A 19999-nucleotide genomic window follows, 5' to 3' on the forward strand; every position below is an offset into this window, starting at 1 on the left:
ATCATTGATCCTTGTTCATTCTTCATCGTTCATTCTTCATTGATCATTGATCCTTGTTCATTCTTCATCGTTCATTCTTCATTGATCATTGATCCTTGTTTATACTTCATCGTTCATTCGTCATTGTTCATTGATCCTTGTTCATTCTTCATCGTTCATTCGTCATTGATCATCGATCCTTATTCATTCTTCATCGTTCATTCTTCATTGATCATTGATCCTTGTTCATTCTTCATCGTTCATTCTTCATTGATCATTGATCCTTGTTCGTTCTTCATCGTTCATTCTTCATTGATCATTGATCCTTGTTCATTGTTCATCGTTCATTCGTCATTGATCATTGATCCTTGTTCATTCTTCATTGTTCATTCTTCATTGATCATTGATCCTTGTTCATTCTTCGTCGTTCATTCGTCATTGTTCATTGATCCTTGTTCATTCTTCATCGTTCATTCGTCATTGATCATTGATCCTTGTTCATTCTTCATCGTTCATTCGTCATTGATCATTGATCCTTGTTCATTCTTCATCGTTCATTCTTCATTGATCATTGATCCTTGTTCATTGTTCATCGTTCATTCGTCATTGATCATTGATCCTTGTTCATTCTTCATTGTTCATTCTTCTTTGATCATTGATCCTTGTTCATTCTTCATCGTTCATTCGTCATTGTTCATTGATCCTTGTTTATTCTTCATCGTTCATTCGTCATTGATCATTGATCCTTGTTCATTCTTCATCGTTCATTCTTCATTGATCATTGATCCTTGTTCATTCTTCATCGTTCATTCGTCATTGTTCATTGATCCTTGTTCATTGTTCATCGTTCATTCGTCATTGATCATTGATCCTTGTTCATTCTTCATCGTTCATTCTTCATTGATCAATGATCCTTGTTCATTCTTCATCGTTCATTCATCATTGATCATTGATCCTTGTTCATTCTTTATTGACGATGGATCCTAATTCATTCTTCATCGTTCATTCTTCATTGATCGTTGATCCTTGTTCATTCTTCATCGTTTATTCGTCTATTATCATTGATCCTTGTTCATTCTTCATCGTTTATTCGTCATTGATCATCGATCCTTGTTCATTCTTCATCGTTCATTCTTCATTGATCATTGATCCTTGTTCATTCTTCATTGATCATAGATGCTTGTTCATTCTTCATCGTTCATTCGTCATTGATCATTGATCCTTGTTCTTTCTTCATCGTTCATTCGTCATTGATCATTGATCCTTGTGATGAGAATTCAGTCCACAAAGTCCAAGATCATCAAGTTACGGTTCCTACAACACAAGCTACGGTCCATGCGTTACTTAGCCACGCAAATGTCAAGCAAATGGCTGCTAATTTCGTGGGATTCTCTTCAAAGAAATCCTTTATTACTTGCCTTAAATGGGAAGTTGAATAGATGAGAAGTTGAATAAATGGGAAGTTGAATACAAGCAGCAACCTGAATTCTAGCTTTAATGCTTAAATGGGAGTTTTTTTTATAGGAGAAATGCAAGAGTTTTTTAGGAGAATATGGACGGTTCAAAGTAGCTTAATTAGCCTTAATTTGCTGTTTAAATAGCTATTAATAAAGTGTCATTATTAGCCTTAAATGCTTAACGTTAAAAAGGCTTAATGCTAGCTTTAGTTTAATGCTTTGTTTTCTGATTTTTTGTAAGGGGGAAAGTTAAAAGGTTCCTTGAAGGGGAAGTTAAAAGGTTCCTTGAGGGAAGTTAAAAGGTTCCTTGAAGACTTGTAACACTTGCATTATTTTTAGTATAAAAGGAACTCATTGCCATGCATTTTAGGCAAGTGAGATTGAAAACAAAATTCTGATTTTCTTTGTGAATTTCTTTGTGCTTACTTTGTGTTGCACGCCCCTTTTATTCTTATTACTTAGTGTTTGAGAGTAAAAGCTTTGAGAGTTTAAAATACTTAGTGAATTTTTGCTGCTCAAAGAAACCATCCAATCTAGAATAAGTTTCTAAGTTGCGTGGGTGTTCTCTTGTTTCGTTCCTTGTTAAGCTTGTTTTTAAGCTAATTCATACACTCTAAAACGGTCCCATTACACTTCCACATCAGTTGGTATCAGAGCCAAATCGTGTTGAACGAGATTACACTAGTTAAAACGCAGTATGGGTGATAATCAGTCCAATGCCGAAATGTTAAAAGTAATCGTGGATCAACTTCATGTAATGCACGATGGAATGAAGAGGCATGAAACAAGAATGGATGCCATTGGAGAGACGTTGCTTAGAGTGGGTAGAAGGGTAGAGGAATTAAAGAATTCTACTCCCACCCATGGCGAGTCCCATTTTCGTAACAATCAAGAAGATAGAAGTTTCAAACTAGACCTTCCTGAATTTGATGGTTCTAGTGATCCGGAGGTTTTTTATGATTGGGTACGAAGATTAGAGAATATTTTTGAGTATAAAAATTATGATGATGATAAGAGTTGTAAAATGGCGACTCTTAAATTGACAAAACTTGCTGGGCTTTGGTATGATAACCTCAAAGCCAAGAGAAGGAGAGAAGGGAAAGAAAAGATTGCATCTTGGGAAAAACTCAAGAAGAAAATGGAGCAACGTTGGGTCCCACGTGAATATGTGCAGGATCAATATGTCAAATTAACTCGCCTAAATCAAGGTGAGCGTAATATTGATGAATATGTACGTGAGTTTGAGAAACTTAGCTTGGTGTGTGACATACAAGAGAAGGAACCACTCAAAATTGCGCGTTTCACAAAGGGGCTTTCTAAACCAATCTCTAATAAGGTGGATCTTCTACCTTATTCCACTTATGATGAGGTTGTGAAGGCTGCTAGGAAGGTTGAAGCACAAAACAAAGAGGAGAAGCCGAAGAATGCTCCAAGACCCCCTTTTAGAGCGTTCTCTTCCGCGGGAAAAGTTGATTCTTTTCCTAGCCCTTCTAAATCAACTGTTCCTACTAACCCTTCGAAAACTTATGGAGGAAAACCAGATTTCAAGCAAGATGCATCCAAAAGAACTTGTTACAAGTGTCATGAAAGAGGACATATTGCTAGTGAATGTCCAAAACGGAATACACTTACTATTCAAGAAGGAGAGTGGGGTTCCGAAGAAGAGGAAGAGGAGGAGGAATATGAGGAATATGGTGCTGAAGAAAATGACGCTCCATTGTGTGGTGTTGTGAGAAGACTTCTACATTCCGAACCTCTCAAAGATATGCAACAACGAGAGAACCTTTTTCATACTAGATGCAAGGTTCAAGACAAGGTTTTTGATGTGATTGTTGATGGAGGATCATGCACGGATGTGGCCTCAACTGAACTTGTAAGTAAGCTTAAATTACCTACACGAAATCATGCTAAACCTTACAAGTTAAATTGGCTGGATAATGACACCGGTTTAAAGGTTAAGAAACAAGCACTAGTTTCATTCACTATAGGAAATTTTTATGATGAACGTTGGTGTGACGTTTTACCTATGAGTGCGTGTCATATTTTGCTTGGTAGACCATGGCAATTTGATAGAAAAGCTATTCATGATGGTGTTTCTAATGTCTATACGGTCACTACCAAATTAGGAAAGAAGATTAGGTTGTTACCTTTGCCCTCTAAGGTTGAACCTATGGTGGAAAAGAAACCAAACTTCCTTATGTCTAGGAAGGAGTTTGAGGAAGAATGCGTGATAGAAGGAGGAGGGTTTCTGCTTATTGTAAAGCCCATTGTTGATGATGTTTCTCATGTGGCTAACTCTATTCCGTTGAGAAACTTGCTTAAAGAATTTGCAGATGTGTTTCCCGATGATTTGCCTAAAGGGTTGCCTCCATTTCGTGGTATTGAACATGCAATTGATTTGGTACCGGGAGCCTCATTACCAAACAAGGCAGCCTATAGATGCAATCCCGAGCAAGCTAAGGAGTTGCAAAGACAAGTTGAAGAACTCATGGAAAAGGGCTATGTGCGTGAAAGCCTTAGTCCATGTGCGGTGCCTGCCCTTTTGGTGCCAAAGAAAGAAGGAACTTGGAGGATGTGTATTGATAGTCGTGCCATCAACAACATAACTATTAAATATAGATTTCCCATGCCAAGGCTACAAGACATGCTTGATGAATTAAGTGGAGCCACAGTTTTTAGCAAAATTGACTTGCGAAGTAGTTATCATCAAATGAGAATTCGTGAAGGAGATGAATGGAAGACTGCTTTCAAGACAAAGCAAGGTCTATATGAATGGCTTGTCATGCCATTTGGACTTTGCAATGCTCCTAGTTCGTTCATGAGACTCATGAATGAGGTATTACGTCCCTTTCTAAATAAATTCATTGTTGTATATTTAGATGATATTCTAGTATATAGTAAAACTGAAAATGAGCATTTGATACATTTGAGAGTTTTACTTGAGGCATTGAGAGAGCATAAATTGTATGGAAAAATGGAAAAATGTACTTTCATGTGTAGTAGTATTTCTTTCCTAGGCTACATTGTTTCTAGTGAAGGAGTACAGGTTGATCCCGAGAAGGTGAAAGCTATCTCAACATGGAAGGTACCCAAAGATGTTCATGAGGTTAGAAGTTTTCATGGACTAGCTTCATTTTACCGAGTCTTCATCAAGAACTTTTCCACTCTTATGGCGCCTTTAACGGAGCTCTTGAAGAAAGGTGCATTTCAATGGAATGAAGCAGCCCACAAAGCCTTTGAAGACGTCAAAACCAAGTTATGCAACGCTCCAATACTTGCATTACCTGATTTTGACAAGTTGTTTGAAGTAGAATGTGATGCAAGTGGCGTAGGCATTGGTGCGGTTCTTGTTCAAGAAAGGCGTCCCATTTGTTATTTTAGTGAAAAGTTAAGTGGAGCTAAGTTGAATTATTCAAATTATGATCGTGAATTCTATGCCATTGTTAGAGCTTTGGATTATTGGTCTCATTACTTAAGGCCAAAGCCATTTGTTCTACATTCCGATCATGAAGCTTTGAAGTTCATTCATGGTCAACAAAAGCTCAACCATAGACATGCAAAGTGGGTGGAGTTCCTACAATCCTTCACTTTTAGTTCGAAGTACAAGGAAGGGAAGAAGAATGTGGTGGCGGATGCGTTGTCAAGGAGGAGTTACTTACTTGCTATGGTTCACACTCAAATATTAGGCTTTGAACACCTAAAGGCCTTATATGAAAGTGATGATGATTTTGCTACTGAATTTTCTAAGCCCACTAAAGGATACTTGGTTCATGATGGTTTCTTATTCAAGGGAAACAAGTTATGTATCCCTAAAAGTGGAGTGCGTGAGTTATTGGTGCGTGAAGTCCATGGAGGAGGTATTGCGGGTCATTTTGGAATTCATAAGACTATGGAGATACTTCAAGAACATTTCTATTGGCCACGAATGATCAAGGATGTAACACATGTGGTTGAAAGATGTTCTACTTGTCAAAAGTCCAAGAGTACCTTTCATAAGGGTCTCTACACTCCCTTGCCCGTTCCTAATGCTCCTTGGGAAGAGGTAAGTATGGACTTTATTGTGGGTCTTCCTAGGACTCAAAGAGGAAAAGATAGCATCATGGTGGTTGTTGATCGTTTTTCTAAAATGGCTCATTTCATTGCTTGTCACAAGACGGATGATGCATCTAAAGTTGCTGATTTGTACTTTCGAGAAATATTACGCCTACATGGAGTGCCAAGGACCATTGTTTCGGATAGGGACACTAAGTTCCTAAGTCATTTTTGGAGGACTCTTTGGAAGTTGGTAGGTACTAAACTTCTTTTTAGTACTTCTCATCATCCACAAACGGATGGTCAAACAGAGGTCACAAATCGCACTTTGGGATCCTTATTGCGTGGTCTAGTGAGTAGAACGCAAAAGGATTGGGATGTGAAGTTGGCTCATGCTGAGTTTGCCTACAATAGATCACCGTCATCTACTACTACTCGTGCTCCTTTTGAGGTGGTCTATGGGGTAAATCCTTTACTTCCTCTTGATCTTATTCCTTTGCCCAAGAAAGATCTAGTTCATGTTGATTCAAAGAAAAGATGGGAAGCTTTTCAAGAAACATGCGCTCAAGTCAAGAAAAAGATTGAAGCCATGAATACCGTTTACAAGGAAAGAGCTAATAAAAGAAGGAAACAGCCTACTTTTGCTCAAGGTGATTTGGTGTGGTTACATTTGCGCAAGGAACGTTTTCCTAACCTTAGGAAGAACAAGCTTATGCCTAGATCAGATGGTCCATTTCGTGTGGTTGAAAAGATTGGAGAAAGTGCTTACAAGCTTGAATTGCCAAGTGACTATGGTGGTGTTAGTGCAACTTTCAATGTGGGTGATTTGTCTCCATACCTTGAAGATGAGAGTTTGAGGGCAAACTTCTTTGAAGAGGGGGAGAATGATGAGAATTCAGTCCACAAAGTCCAAGATCATCAAGTTACGGTTCCTACAACACAAGCTACGGTCCATGCGTTACTTAGCCACGCAAATGTCAAGCAAATGGCTGCTAATTTCGTGGGATTCTCTTCAAAGAAATCCTTTATTACTTGCCTTAAATGGGAAGTTGAATAGATGAGAAGTTGAATAAATGGGAAGTTGAATACAAGCAGCAACCTGAATTCTAGCTTTAATGCTTAAATGGGAGTTTTTTTTATAGGAGAAATGCAAGAGTTTTTTAGGAGAATATGGACGGTTCAAAGTAGCTTAATTAGCCTTAATTTGCTGTTTAAATAGCTATTAATAAAGTGTCATTATTAGCCTTAAATGCTTAACGTTAAAAAGGCTTAATGCTAGCTTTAGTTTAATGCTTTGTTTTCTGATTTTTTGTAAGGGGGAAAGTTAAAAGGTTCCTTGAAGGGGAAGTTAAAAGGTTCCTTGAGGGAAGTTAAAAGGTTCCTTGAAGACTTGTAACACTTGCATTATTTTTAGTATAAAAGGAACTCATTGCCATGCATTTTAGGCAAGTGAGATTGAAAACAAAATTCTGATTTTCTTTGTGAATTTCTTTGTGCTTACTTTGTGTTGCATGCCCCTTTTATTCTTATTACTTAGTGTTTGAGAGTAAAAGCTTTGAGAGTTTAAAATACTTAGTGAATTTTTGCTGCTCAAAGAAACCATCCAATCTAGAATAAGTTTCTAAGTTGCGTGGGTGTTGTCTTGTTTCGTTCCTTGTTAAGCTTGTTTTTAAGCTAATTCATACACTCTAAAACGGTCCCATTACACTTCCACATCAGTTGGTATCAGAGCCAAATCGTGTTGAACGAGATTACACTAGTTAAAACGCAGTATGGGTGATAATCAGTCCAATGCCGAAATGTTAAAAGTAATCGTGGATCAACTTCATGTAATGCACGATGGAATGAAGAGGCATGAAACAAGAATGGATGCCATTGGAGAGACGTTGCTTAGAGTGGGTAGAAGGGTAGAGGAATTAGAGAATTCTACTCCCACCCATGGCGAGTCCCATTTTCGTAACAATCAAGAAGATAGAAGTTTCAAACTAGACCTTCCTGAATTTGATGGTTCTAGTGATCCGGAGGTTTTTTATGATTGGGTACGAAGATTAGAGAATATTTTTGAGTATAAAAATTATGATGATGATAAGAGTTGTAAAATGGCGACTCTTAAATTGACAAAACTTGCTGGGCTTTGGTATGATAACCTCAAAGCCAAGAGAAGGAGAGAAGGGAAAGAAAAGATTGCATCTTGGGAAAAACTCAAGAAGAAAATGGAGCAACGTTGGGTCCCACGTGAATATGTGCAGGATCAATATGTCAAATTAACTCGCCTAAATCAAGGTGAGCGTAATATTGATGAATATGTACGTGAGTTTGAGAAACTTAGCTTGGTGTGTGACATACAAGAGAAGGAACCACTCAAAATTGCGTGTTTCACAAAGGGGCTTTCTAAACCAATCTCTAATAAGGTGGATCTTCTACCTTATTCCACTTATGATGAGGTTGTGAAGGCTGCTAGGAAGGTTGAAGCACAAAACAAAGAGGAGAAGCCGAAGAATGCTCCAAGACCCCCTTTTAGAGCGTTCTCTTCCGCGGGAAAAGTTGATTCTTTTCCTAGCCCTTCTAAATCAACTGTTCCTACTAACCCTTCGAAAACTTATGGAGGAAAACCAGATTTCAAGCAAGATGCATCCAAAAGAACTTGTTACAAGTGTCATGAAAGAGGACATATTGCTAGTGAATGTCCAAAACGGAATACACTTACTATTCAAGAAGGAGAGTGGGGTTCCGAAGAAGAGGAAGAGGAGGAGGAATATGAGGAATATGGTGCTGAAGAAAATGACGCTCCATTGTGTGGTGTTGTGAGAAGACTTCTACATTCCGAACCTCTCAAAGATATGCAACAACGAGAGAACCTTTTTCATACTAGATGCAAGGTTCAAGACAAGGTTTTTGATGTGATTGTTGATGGAGGATCATGCACGGATGTGGCCTCAACTGAACTTGTAAGTAAGCTTAAATTACCTACACGAAATCATGCTAAACCTTACAAGTTAAATTGGCTGGATAATGACACCGGTTTAAAGGTTAAGAAACAAGCACTAGTTTCATTCACTATAGGAAATTTTTATGATGAACGTTGGTGTGACGTTTTACCTATGAGTGCGTGTCATATTTTGCTTGGTAGACCATGGCAATTTGATAGAAAAGCTATTCATGATGGTGTTTCTAATGTCTATACGGTCACTACCAAATTAGGAAAGAAGATTAGGTTGTTACCTTTGCCCCCTAAGGTTGAACCTATGGTGGAAAAGAAACCAAACTTCCTTATGTCTAGGAAGGAGTTTGAGGAAGAATGCGTGATAGAAGGAGGAGGGTTTCTGCTTATTGTAAAGCCCATTGTTGATGATGTTTCTCATGTGGCTAACTCTATTCCGTTGAGAAACTTGCTTAAAGAATTTGCAGATGTGTTTCCCGATGATTTGCCTAAAGGGTTGCCTCCATTTCGTGGTATTGAACATGCAATTGATTTGGTACCGGGAGCCTCATTACCAAACAAGGCAGCCTATAGATGCAATCCCGAGCAAGCTAAGGAGTTGCAAAGACAAGTTGAAGAACTCATGGAAAAGGGCTATGTGCGTGAAAGCCTTAGTCCATGTGCGGTGCCTGCCCTTTTGGTGCCAAAGAAAGAAGGAACTTGGAGGATGTGTATTGATAGTCGTGCCATCAACAACATAACTATTAAATATAGATTTCCCATGCCAAGGCTACAAGACATGCTTGATGAATTAAGTGGAGCCACAGTTTTTAGCAAAATTGACTTGCGAAGTAGTTATCATCAAATGAGAATTCGTGAAGGAGATGAATGGAAGACTGCTTTCAAGACAAAGCAAGGTCTATATGAATGGCTTGTCATGCCATTTGGACTTTGCAATGCTCCTAGTTCGTTCATGAGACTCATGAATGAGGTATTACGTCCCTTTCTAAATAAATTCATTGTTGTATATTTAGATGATATTCTAGTATATAGTAAAACTGAAAATGAGCATTTGATACATTTGAGAGTTTTACTTGAGGCATTGAGAGAGCATAAATTGTATGGAAAAATGGAAAAATGTACTTTCATGTGTAGTAGTATTTCTTTCCTAGGCTACATTGTTTCTAGTGAAGGAGTACAGGTTGATCCCGAGAAGGTGAAAGCTATCTCAACATGGAAGGTACCCAAAGATGTTCATGAGGTTAGAAGTTTTCATGGACTAGCTTCATTTTACCGAGTCTTCATCAAGAACTTTTCCACTCTTATGGCGCCTTTAACGGAGCTCTTGAAGAAAGGTGCATTTCAATGGAATGAAGCAGCCCACAAAGCCTTTGAAGACGTCAAAACCAAGTTATGCAACGCTCCAATACTTGCATTACCTGATTTTGACAAGTTGTTTGAAGTAGAATGTGATGCAAGTGGCGTAGGCATTGGTGCGGTTCTTGTTCAAGAAAGGCGTCCCATTTGTTATTTTAGTGAAAAGTTAAGTGGAGCTAAGTTGAATTATTCAAATTATGATCGTGAATTCTATGCCATTGTTAGAGCTTTGGATTATTGGTCTCATTACTTAAGGCCAAAGCCATTTGTTCTACATTCCGATCATGAAGCTTTGAAGTTCATTCATGGTCAACAAAAGCTCAACCATAGACATGCAAAGTGGGTGGAGTTCCTACAATCCTTCACTTTTAGTTCGAAGTACAAGGAAGGGAAGAAGAATGTGGTGGCGGATGCGTTGTCAAGGAGGAGTTACTTACTTGCTATGGTTCACACTCAAATATTAGGCTTTGAACACCTAAAGGCCTTATATGAAAGTGATGATGATTTTGCTACTGAATTTTCTAAGCCCACTAAAGGATACTTGGTTCATGATGGTTTCTTTTTCAAGGGAAACAAGTTATGTATCCCTAAAAGTGGAGTGCGTGAGTTATTGGTGCGTGAAGTCCATGGAGGAGGTATTGCGGGTCATTTTGGAATTCATAAGACTATGGAGATACTTCAAGAACATTTCTATTGGCCACGAATGATCAAGGATGTAACACATGTGGTTGAAAGATGTTCTACTTGTCAAAAGTCCAAGAGTACCTTTCATAAGGGTCTCTACACTCCCTTGCCCGTTCCTAATGCTCCTTGGGAAGAGGTAAGTATGGACTTTATTGTGGGTCTTCCTAGGACTCAAAGAGGAAAAGATAGCATCATGGTGGTTGTTGATCGTTTTTCTAAAATGGCTCATTTCATTGCTTGTCACAAGACGGATGATGCATCTAAAGTTGCTGATTTGTACTTTCGAGAAATATTACGCCTACATGGAGTGCCAAGGACCATTGTTTCGGATAGGGACACTAAGTTCCTAAGTCATTTTTGGAGGACTCTTTGGAAGTTGGTAGGTACTAAACTTCTTTTTAGTACTTCTCATCATCCACAAACGGATGGTCAAACAGAGGTCACAAATCGCACTTTGGGATCCTTATTGCGTGGTCTAGTGAGTAGAACGCAAAAGGATTGGGATGTGAAGTTGGCTCATGCTGAGTTTGCCTACAATAGATCACCGTCATCTACTACTACTCGTGCTCCTTTTGAGGTGGTCTATGGGGTAAATCCTTTACTTCCTCTTGATCTTATTCCTTTGCCCAAGAAAGATCTAGTTCATGTTGATTCAAAGAAAAGATGGGAAGCTTTTCAAGAAACATGCGCTCAAGTCAAGAAAAAGATTGAAGCCATGAATACCGTTTACAAGGAAAGAGCTAATAAAAGAAGGAAACAGCCTACTTTTGCTCAAGGTGATTTGGTGTGGTTACATTTGCGCAAGGAACGTTTTCCTAACCTTAGGAAGAACAAGCTTATGCCTAGATCAGATGGTCCATTTCGTGTGGTTGAAAAGATTGGAGAAAGTGCTTACAAGCTTGAATTGCCAAGTGACTATGGTGGTGTTAGTGCAACTTTCAATGTGGGTGATTTGTCTCCATACCTTGAAGATGAGAGTTTGAGGGCAAACTTCTTTGAAGAGGGGGAGAATGATGAGAATTCAGTCCACAAAGTCCAAGATCATCAAGTTACGGTTCCTACAACACAAGCTACGGTCCATGCGTTACTTAGCCACGCAAATGTCAAGCAAATGGCTGCTAATTTCGTGGGATTCTCTTCAAAGAAATCCTTTATTACTTGCCTTAAATGGGAAGTTGAATAGATGAGAAGTTGAATAAATGGGAAGTTGAATACAAGCAGCAACCTGAATTCTAGCTTTAATGCTTAAATGGGAGTTTTTTTTATAGGAGAAATGCAAGAGTTTTTTAGGAGAATATGGACGGTTCAAAGTAGCTTAATTAGCCTTAATTTGCTGTTTAAATAGCTATTAATAAAGTGTCATTATTAGCCTTAAATGCTTAACGTTAAAAAGGCTTAATGCTAGCTTTAGTTTAATGCTTTGTTTTCTGATTTTTTGTAAGGGGGAAAGTTAAAAGGTTCCTTGAAGGGGAAGTTAAAAGGTTCCTTGAGGGAAGTTAAAAGGTTCCTTGAAGACTTGTAACACTTGCATTATTTTTAGTATAAAAGGAACTCATTGCCATGCATTTTAGGCAAGTGAGATTGAAAACAAAATTCTGATTTTCTTTGTGAATTTCTTTGTGCTTACTTTGTGTTGCACGCCCCTTTTATTCTTATTACTTAGTGTTTGAGAGTAAAAGCTTTGAGAGTTTAAAATACTTAGTGAATTTTTGCTGCTCAAAGAAACCATCCAATCTAGAATAAGTTTCTAAGTTGCGTGGGTGTTCTCTTGTTTCGTTCCTTGTTAAGCTTGTTTTTAAGCTAATTCATACACTCTAAAACGGTCCCATTACACTTCCACATCAGTTGGTATCAGAGCCAAATCGTGTTGAACGAGATTACACTAGTTAAAACGCAGTATGGGTGATAATCAGTCCAATGCCGAAATGTTAAAAGTAATCGTGGATCAACTTCATGTAATGCACGATGGAATGAAGAGGCATGAAACAAGAATGGATGCCATTGGAGAGACGTTGCTTAGAGTGGGTAGAAGGGTAGAGGAATTAGAGAATTCTACTCCCACCCATGGCGAGTCCCATTTTCGTAACAATCAAGAAGATAGAAGTTTCAAACTAGACCTTCCTGAATTTGATGGTTCTAGTGATCCGGAGGTTTTTTATGATTGGGTACGAAGATTAGAGAATATTTTTGAGTATAAAAATTATGATGATGATAAGAGTTGTAAAATGGCGACTCTTAAATTGACAAAACTTGCTGGGCTTTGGTATGATAACCTCAAAGCCAAGAGAAGGAGAGAAGGGAAAGAAAAGATTGCATCTTGGGAAAAACTCAAGAAGAAAATGGAGCAACGTTGGGTCCCACGTGAATATGTGCAGGATCAATATGTCAAATTAACTCGCCTAAATCAAGGTGAGCGTAATATTGATGAATATGTACGTGAGTTTGAGAAACTTAGCTTGGTGTGTGACATACAAGAGAAGGAACCACTCAAAATTGCGCGTTTCACAAAGGGGCTTTCTAAACCAATCTCTAATAAGGTGGATCTTCTACCTTATTCCACTTATGATGAGGTTGTGAAGGCTGCTAGGAAGGTTGAAGCACAAAACAAAGAGGAGAAGCCGAAGAATGCTCCAAGACCCCCTTTTAGAGCGTTCTCTTCCGCGGGAAAAGTTGATTCTTTTCCTAGCCCTTCTAAATCAACTGTTCCTACTAACCCTTCGAAAACTTATGGAGGAAAACCAGATTTCAAGCAAGATGCATCCAAAAGAACTTGTTACAAGTGTCATGAAAGAGGACATATTGCTAGTGAATGTCCAAAACGGAATACACTTACTATTCAAGAAGGAGAGTGGGGTTCCGAAGAAGAGGAAGAGGAGGAGGAATATGAGGAATATGGTGCTGAAGAAAATGACGCTCCATTGTGTGGTGTTGTGAGAAGACTTCTACATTCCGAACCTCTCAAAGATATGCAACAACGAGAGAACCTTTTTCATACTAGATGCAAGGTTCAAGACAAGGTTTTTGATGTGATTGTTGATGGAGGATCATGCACGGATGTGGCCTCAACTGAACTTGTAAGTAAGCTTAAATTACCTACACGAAATCATGCTAAACCTTACAAGTTAAATTGGCTGGATAATGACACCGGTTTAAAGGTTAAGAAACAAGCACTAGTTTCATTCACTATAGGAAATTTTTATGATGAACGTTGGTGTGACGTTTTACCTATGAGTGCGTGTCATATTTTGCTTGGTAGACCATGGCAATTTGATAGAAAAGCTATTCATGATGGTGTTTCTAATGTCTATACGGTCACTACCAAATTAGGAAAGAAGATTAGGTTGTTACCTTTGCCCCCTAAGGTTGAACCTATGGTGGAAAAGAAACCATACTTCCTTATGTCTAGGAAGGAGTTTGAGGAAGAATGCGTGATAGAAGGAGGAGGGTTTCTGCTTATTGTAAAGCCCATTGTTGATGATGTTTCTCATGTGGCTAACTCTATTCCGTTGAGAAACTTGCTTAAAGAATTTGCAGATGTGTTTCCCGATGATTTGCCTAAAGGGTTGCCTCCATTTCGTGGTATTGAACATGCAATTGATTTGGTACCGGGAGCCTCATTACCAAACAAGGCAGCCTATAGATGCAATCCCGAGCAAGCTAAGGAGTTGCAAAGACAAGTTGAAGAACTCATGGAAAAGGGCTATGTGCGTGAAAGCCTTAGTCCATGTGCGGTGCCTGCCCTTTTGGTGCCAAAGAAAGAAGGAACTTGGAGGATGTGTATTGATAGTCGTGCCATCAACAACATAACTATTAAATATAGATTTCCCATGCCAAGGCTACAAGACATGCTTGATGAATTAAGTGGAGCCACAGTTTTTAGCAAAATTGACTTGCGAAGTAGTTATCATCAAATGAGAATTCGTGAAGGAGATGAATGGAAGACTGCTTTCAAGACAAAGCAAGGTCTATATGAATGGCTTGTCATGCCATTTGGACTTTGCAATGCTCCTAGTTCGTTCATGAGACTCATGAATGAGGTATTACGTCCCTTTCTAAATAAATTCATTGTTGTATATTTAGATGATATTCTAGTATATAGTAAAACTGAAAATGAGCATTTGATACATTTGAGAGTTTTACTTGAGGCATTGAGAGAGCATAAATTGTATGGAAAAATGTACTTTCATGTGTAGTAGTATTTCTTTCCTAGGCTACATTGTTTCTAGTGAAGGAGTACAGGTTGATCCCGAGAAGGTGAAAGCTATCTCAACATGGAAGGTACCCAAAGATGTTCATGAGGTTAGAAGTTTTCATGGACTAGCTTCATTTTACCGAGTCTTCATCAAGAACTTTTCCACTCTTATGGCGCCTTTAACGGAGCTCTTGAAGAAAGGTGCATTTCAATGGAATGAAGCAGCCCACAAAGCCTTTGAAGACGTCAAAACCAAGTTATGCAACGCTCCAATACTTGCATTACCTGATTTTGACAAGTTGTTTGAAGTAGAATGTGATGCAAGTGGCGTAGGCATTGGTGCGGTTCTTGTTCAAGAAAGGCGTCCCATTTGTTATTTTAGTGAAAAGTTAAGTGGAGCTAAGTTGAATTATTCAAATTATGATCGTGAATTCTATGCCATTGTTAGAGCTTTGGATTATTGGTCTCATTAATTAAGGCCAAAGCCATTTGTTCTACATTCCGATCATGAAGCTTTGAAGTTCATTCATGGTCAACAAAAGCTCAACCATAGACATGCAAAGTGGGTGGAGTTCCTACAATCCTTCACTTTTAGTTCGAAGTACAAGGAAGGGAAGAAGAATGTGGTGGCGGATGCGTTGTCAAGGAGGAGTTACTTACTTGCTATGGTTCACACTCAAATATTAGGCTTTGAACACCTAAAGGCCTTATATGAAAGTGATGATGATTTTGCTACTGAATTTTCTAAGCCCACTAAAGGATACTTGGTTCATGATGGTTTCTTATTCAAGGGAAACAAGTTATGTATCCCTAAAAGTGGAGTGCGTGAGTTATTGGTGCGTGAAGTCCATGGAGGAGGTATTGCGGGTCATTTTGGAATTCATAAGACTATGGAGATACTTCAAGAACATTTCTATTGGCCACGAATGATCAAGGATGTAACACATGTGGTTGAAAGATGTTCTACTTGTCAAAAGTCCAAGAGTACCTTTCATAAGGGTCTCTACACTCCCTTGCCCGTTCCTAATGCTCCTTGGGAAGAGGTAAGTATGGACTTTATTGTGGGTCTTCCTAGGACTCAAAGAGGAAAAGATAGCATCATGGTGGTTGTTGATCGTTTTTCTAAAATGGCTCATTTCATTGCTTGTCACAAGACGGATGATGCATCTAAAGTTGCTGATTTGTACTTTCGAGAAATATTACGCCTACATGGAGTGCCAAGGACCATTGTTTCGGATAGGGACACTAAGTTCCTAAGTCATTTTTGGAGGACTCTTTGGAAGTTGGTAGGTACTAAACTTCTTTTTAGTACTTCTCATCATCCACAAACGGATGGTCAAACAGAGGTCACAAATCGCACTTTGGGATCCTTATTGCGTGGTCTAGTGAGTAGAACGCAAAAGGATTGGGATGTGAAGTTGGCTCATGCTGAGTTTGCCTACAATAGATCACCGTCATCTACTACTACTCGTGCTCCTTTTGAGGTGGTCTATGGGGTAAATCCTTTACTTCCTCTTGATCTTATTCCTTTGCCCAAGAAAGATCTAGTTCATGTTGATTCAAAGAAAAGATGGGAAGCTTTTCAAGAAACATGCGCTCAAGTCAAGAAAAAGATTGAAGCCATGAATACCGTTTACAAGGAAAGAGCTAATAAAAGAAGGAAACAGCCTACTTTTGCTCAAGGTGATTTGGTGTGGTTACATTTGCGCAAGGAACGTTTTCCTAACCTTAGGAAGAACAAGCTTATGCCTAGATCAGATGGTCCATTTCGTGTGGTTGAAAAGATTGGAGAAAGTGCTTACAAGCTTGAATTGCCAAGTGACTATGGTGGTGTTAGTGCAACTTTCAATGTGGGTGATTTGTCTCCATACCTTGAAGATGAGAGTTTGAGGGCAAACTTCTTTGAAGAGGGGGAGAATGATGAGAATTCAGTCCACAAAGTCCAAGATCATCAAGTTACGGTTCCTACAACACAAGCTACGGTCCATGCGTTACTTAGCCACGCAAATGTCAAGCAAATGGCTGCTAATTTCGTGGGATTCTCTTCAAAGAAATCCTTTATTACTTGCCTTAAATGGGAAGTTGAATAGATGAGAAGTTGAATAAATGGGAAGTTGAATACAAGCAGCAACCTGAATTCTAGCTTTAATGCTTAAATGGGAGTTTTTTTTATAGGAGAAATGCAAGAGTTTTTTAGGAGAATATGGACGGTTCAAAGTAGCTTAATTAGCCTTAATTTGCTGTTTAAATAGCTATTAATAAAGTGTCATTATTAGCCTTAAATGCTTAACGTTAAAAAGGCTTAATGCTAGCTTTAGTTTAATGCTTTGTTTTCTGATTTTTTGTAAGGGGGAAAGTTAAAAGGTTCCTTGAAGGGGAAGTTAAAAGGTTCCTTAAGGGAAGTTAAAAGGTTCCTTGAAGACTTGTAACACTTGCATTATTTTTAGTATAAAAGGAACTCATTGCCATGCATTTTAGGCAAGTGAGATTGAAAACAAAATTCTGATTTTCTTTGTGAATTTCTTTGTGCTTACTTTGTGTTGCACGCCCCTTTTATTCTTATTACTTAGTGTTTGAGAGTAAAAGCTTTGAGAGTTTAAAATACTTAGTGAATTTTTGCTGCTCAAAGAAACCATCCAATCTAGAATAAGTTTCTAAGTTGCGTGGGTGTTCTCTTGTTTCGTTCCTTGTTAAGCTTGTTTTTAAGCTAATTCATACACTCTAAAACGGTCCCATTACACTTCCACATCAGTTGGTATCAGAGCCAAATCGTGTTGAACGAGATTACACTAGTTAAAACGCAGTATGGGTGATAATCAGTCCAATGCCGAAATGTTAAAAGTAATCGTGGATCAACTTCATGTAATGCACGATGGAATGAAGAGGCATGAAACAAGAATGGATGCCATTGGAGAGACGTTGCTTAGAGTGGGTAGAAGGGTAGAGGAATTAGAGAATTCTACTCCCACCCATGGCGAGTCCCATTTTCGTAACAATCAAGAAGATAGAAGTTTCAAACTAGACCTTCCTGAATTTGATGGTTCTAGTGATCCGGAGGTTTTTTATGATTGGGTACGAAGATTAGAGAATATTTTTGAGTATAAAAATTATGATGATGATAAGAGTTGTAAAATGGCGACTCTTAAATTGACAAAACTTGCTGGGCTTTGGTATGATAACCTCAAAGCCAAGAGAAGGAGAGAAGGGAAAGAAAAGATTGCATCTTGGGAAAAACTCAAGAAGAAAATGGAGCAACGTTGGGTCCCACGTGAATATGTGCAGGATCAATATGTCAAATTAACTCGCCTAAATCAAGGTGAGCGTAATATTGATGAATATGTACGTGAGTTTGAGAAACTTAGCTTGGTGTGTGACATACAAGAGAAGGAACCACTCAAAATTGCGCGTTTCACAAAGGGGCTTTCTAAACCAATCTCTAATAAGGTGGATCTTCTACCTTATTCCACTTATGATGAGGTTGTGAAGGCTGCTAGGAAGGTTGAAGCACAAAACAAAGAGGAGAAGCCGAAGAATGCTCCAAGACCCCCTTTTAGAGCGTTCTCTTCCGCGGGAAAAGTTGATTCTTTTCCTAGCCCTTCTAAATCAACTGTTCCTACTAACCCTTCGAAAACTTATGGAGGAAAACCAGATTTCAAGCAAGATGCATCCAAAAGAACTTGTTACAAGTGTCATGAAAGAGGACATATTGCTAGTGAATGTCCAAAACGGAATACACTTACTATTCAAGAAGGAGAGTGGGGTTCCGAAGAAGAGGAAGAGGAGGAGGAATATGAGGAATATGGTGCTGAAGAAAATGACGCTCCATTGTGTGGTGTTGTGAGAAGACTTCTACATTCCGAACCTCTCAAAGATATGCAACAACGAGAGAACCTTTTTCATACTAGATGCAAGGTTCAAGACAAAGTTTTTGATGTGATTGTTGATGGAGGATCATGCACGGATGTGGCCTCAACTGAACTTGTAAGTAAGCTTAAATTACCTACACGAAATCATGCTAAACCTTACAAGTTAAATTGGCTGGATAATGACACCGGTTTAAAGGTTAAGAAACAAGCACTAGTTTCATTCACTATAGGAAATTTTTATGATGAACGTTGGTGTGACGTTTTACCTATGAGTGCGTGTCATATTTTGCTTGGTAGACCATGGCAATTTGATAGAAAAGCTATTCATGATGGTGTTTCTAATGTCTATACGGTCACTACCAAATTAGGAAAGAAGATTAGGTTGTTACCTTTGCCCCCTAAGGTTGAACCTATGGTGGAAAAGAAACCAAACTTCCTTATGTCTAGGAAGGAGTTTGAGGAAGAATGCGTGATAGAAGGAGGAGGGTTTCTGCTTATTGTAAAGCCCATTGTTGATGATGTTTCTCATGTGGCTAACTCTATTCCGTTGAGAAACTTGCTTAAAGAATTTGCAGATGTGTTTCCCGATGATTTGCCTAAAGGGTTGCCTCCATTTCGTGGTATTGAACATGCAATTGATTTGGTACCGGGAGCCTCATTACCAAACAAGGCAGCCTATAGATGCAATCCCGAGCAAGCTAAGGAGTTGCAAAGACAAGTTGAAGAACTCATGGAAAAGGGCTATGTGCGTGAAAGCCTTAGTCCATGTGCGGTGCCTGCCCTTTTGGTGCCAAAGAAAGAAGGAACTTGGAGGATGTGTATTGATAGTCGTGCCATCAACAACATAACTATTAAATATAGATTTCCCATGCCAAGGCTACAAGACATGCTTGATGAATTAAGTGGAGCCACAGTTTTTAGCAAAATTGACTTGCGAAGTAGTTATCATCAAATGAGAATTCGTGAAGGAGATGAATGGAAGACTGCTTTCAAGACAAAGCAAGGTCTATATGAATGGCTTGTCATGCCATTTGGACTTTGCAATGCTCCTAGTTCGTTCATGAGACTCATGAATGAGGTATTACGTCCCTTTCTAAATAAATTCATTGTTGTATATTTAGATGATATTCTAGTATATAGTAAAACTGAAAATGAGCATTTGATACATTTGAGAGTTTTACTTGAGGCATTGAGAGAGCATAAATTGTATGGAAAAATGGAAAAATGTACTTTCATGTGTAGTAGTATTTCTTTCCTAGGCTACATTGTTTCTAGTGAAGGAGTACAGGTTGATCCCGAGAAGGTGAAAGCTATCTCAACATGGAAGGTACCCAAAGATGTTCATGAGGTTAGAAGTTTTCATGGACTAGCTTCATTTTACCGAGTCTTCATCAAGAACTTTTCCACTCTTATGGCGCCTTTAACGGAGCTCTTGAAGAAAGGTGCATTTCAATGGAATGAAGCAGCCCACAAAGCCTTTGAAGACGTCAAA

The 19999-nt window shown here is 38.7% G+C and overlaps 2 protein-coding genes across 2 annotated transcripts; both read left to right on the forward strand.

Moving 5' to 3' along the window:
- The first annotated feature begins 2133 nt into the window (after positions 1–2133).
- Positions 2134–4453, forward strand: LOC130828725 (uncharacterized). The gene is made up of 3 exons (XM_057694687.1): positions 2134–2400; positions 2611–4345; positions 4440–4453. The coding sequence occupies exons 1-3, from the start codon at positions 2134–2136 to the stop codon at positions 4451–4453; spliced, it is 2016 nt and encodes a 671-aa protein (XP_057550670.1).
- A 13086-nt stretch (positions 4454–17539) lies between these two features.
- Positions 17540–19766, forward strand: LOC130828726 (uncharacterized). Its single transcript, XM_057694688.1, has 3 exons — positions 17540–17713; positions 17924–19658; positions 19753–19766. Exons 1-3 carry the CDS (start codon positions 17540–17542, stop codon positions 19764–19766), a joined length of 1923 nt encoding a protein of 640 aa, XP_057550671.1.
- The last annotated feature ends 233 nt before the right edge of the window (positions 19767–19999 follow it).

The sequence above is a fragment of the Amaranthus tricolor genome, chromosome 12 (genome assembly GCF_026212465.1).
Source record: "Amaranthus tricolor cultivar Red isolate AtriRed21 chromosome 12, ASM2621246v1, whole genome shotgun sequence".
NCBI lineage: Eukaryota > Viridiplantae > Streptophyta > Magnoliopsida > Caryophyllales > Amaranthaceae > Amaranthus > Amaranthus tricolor.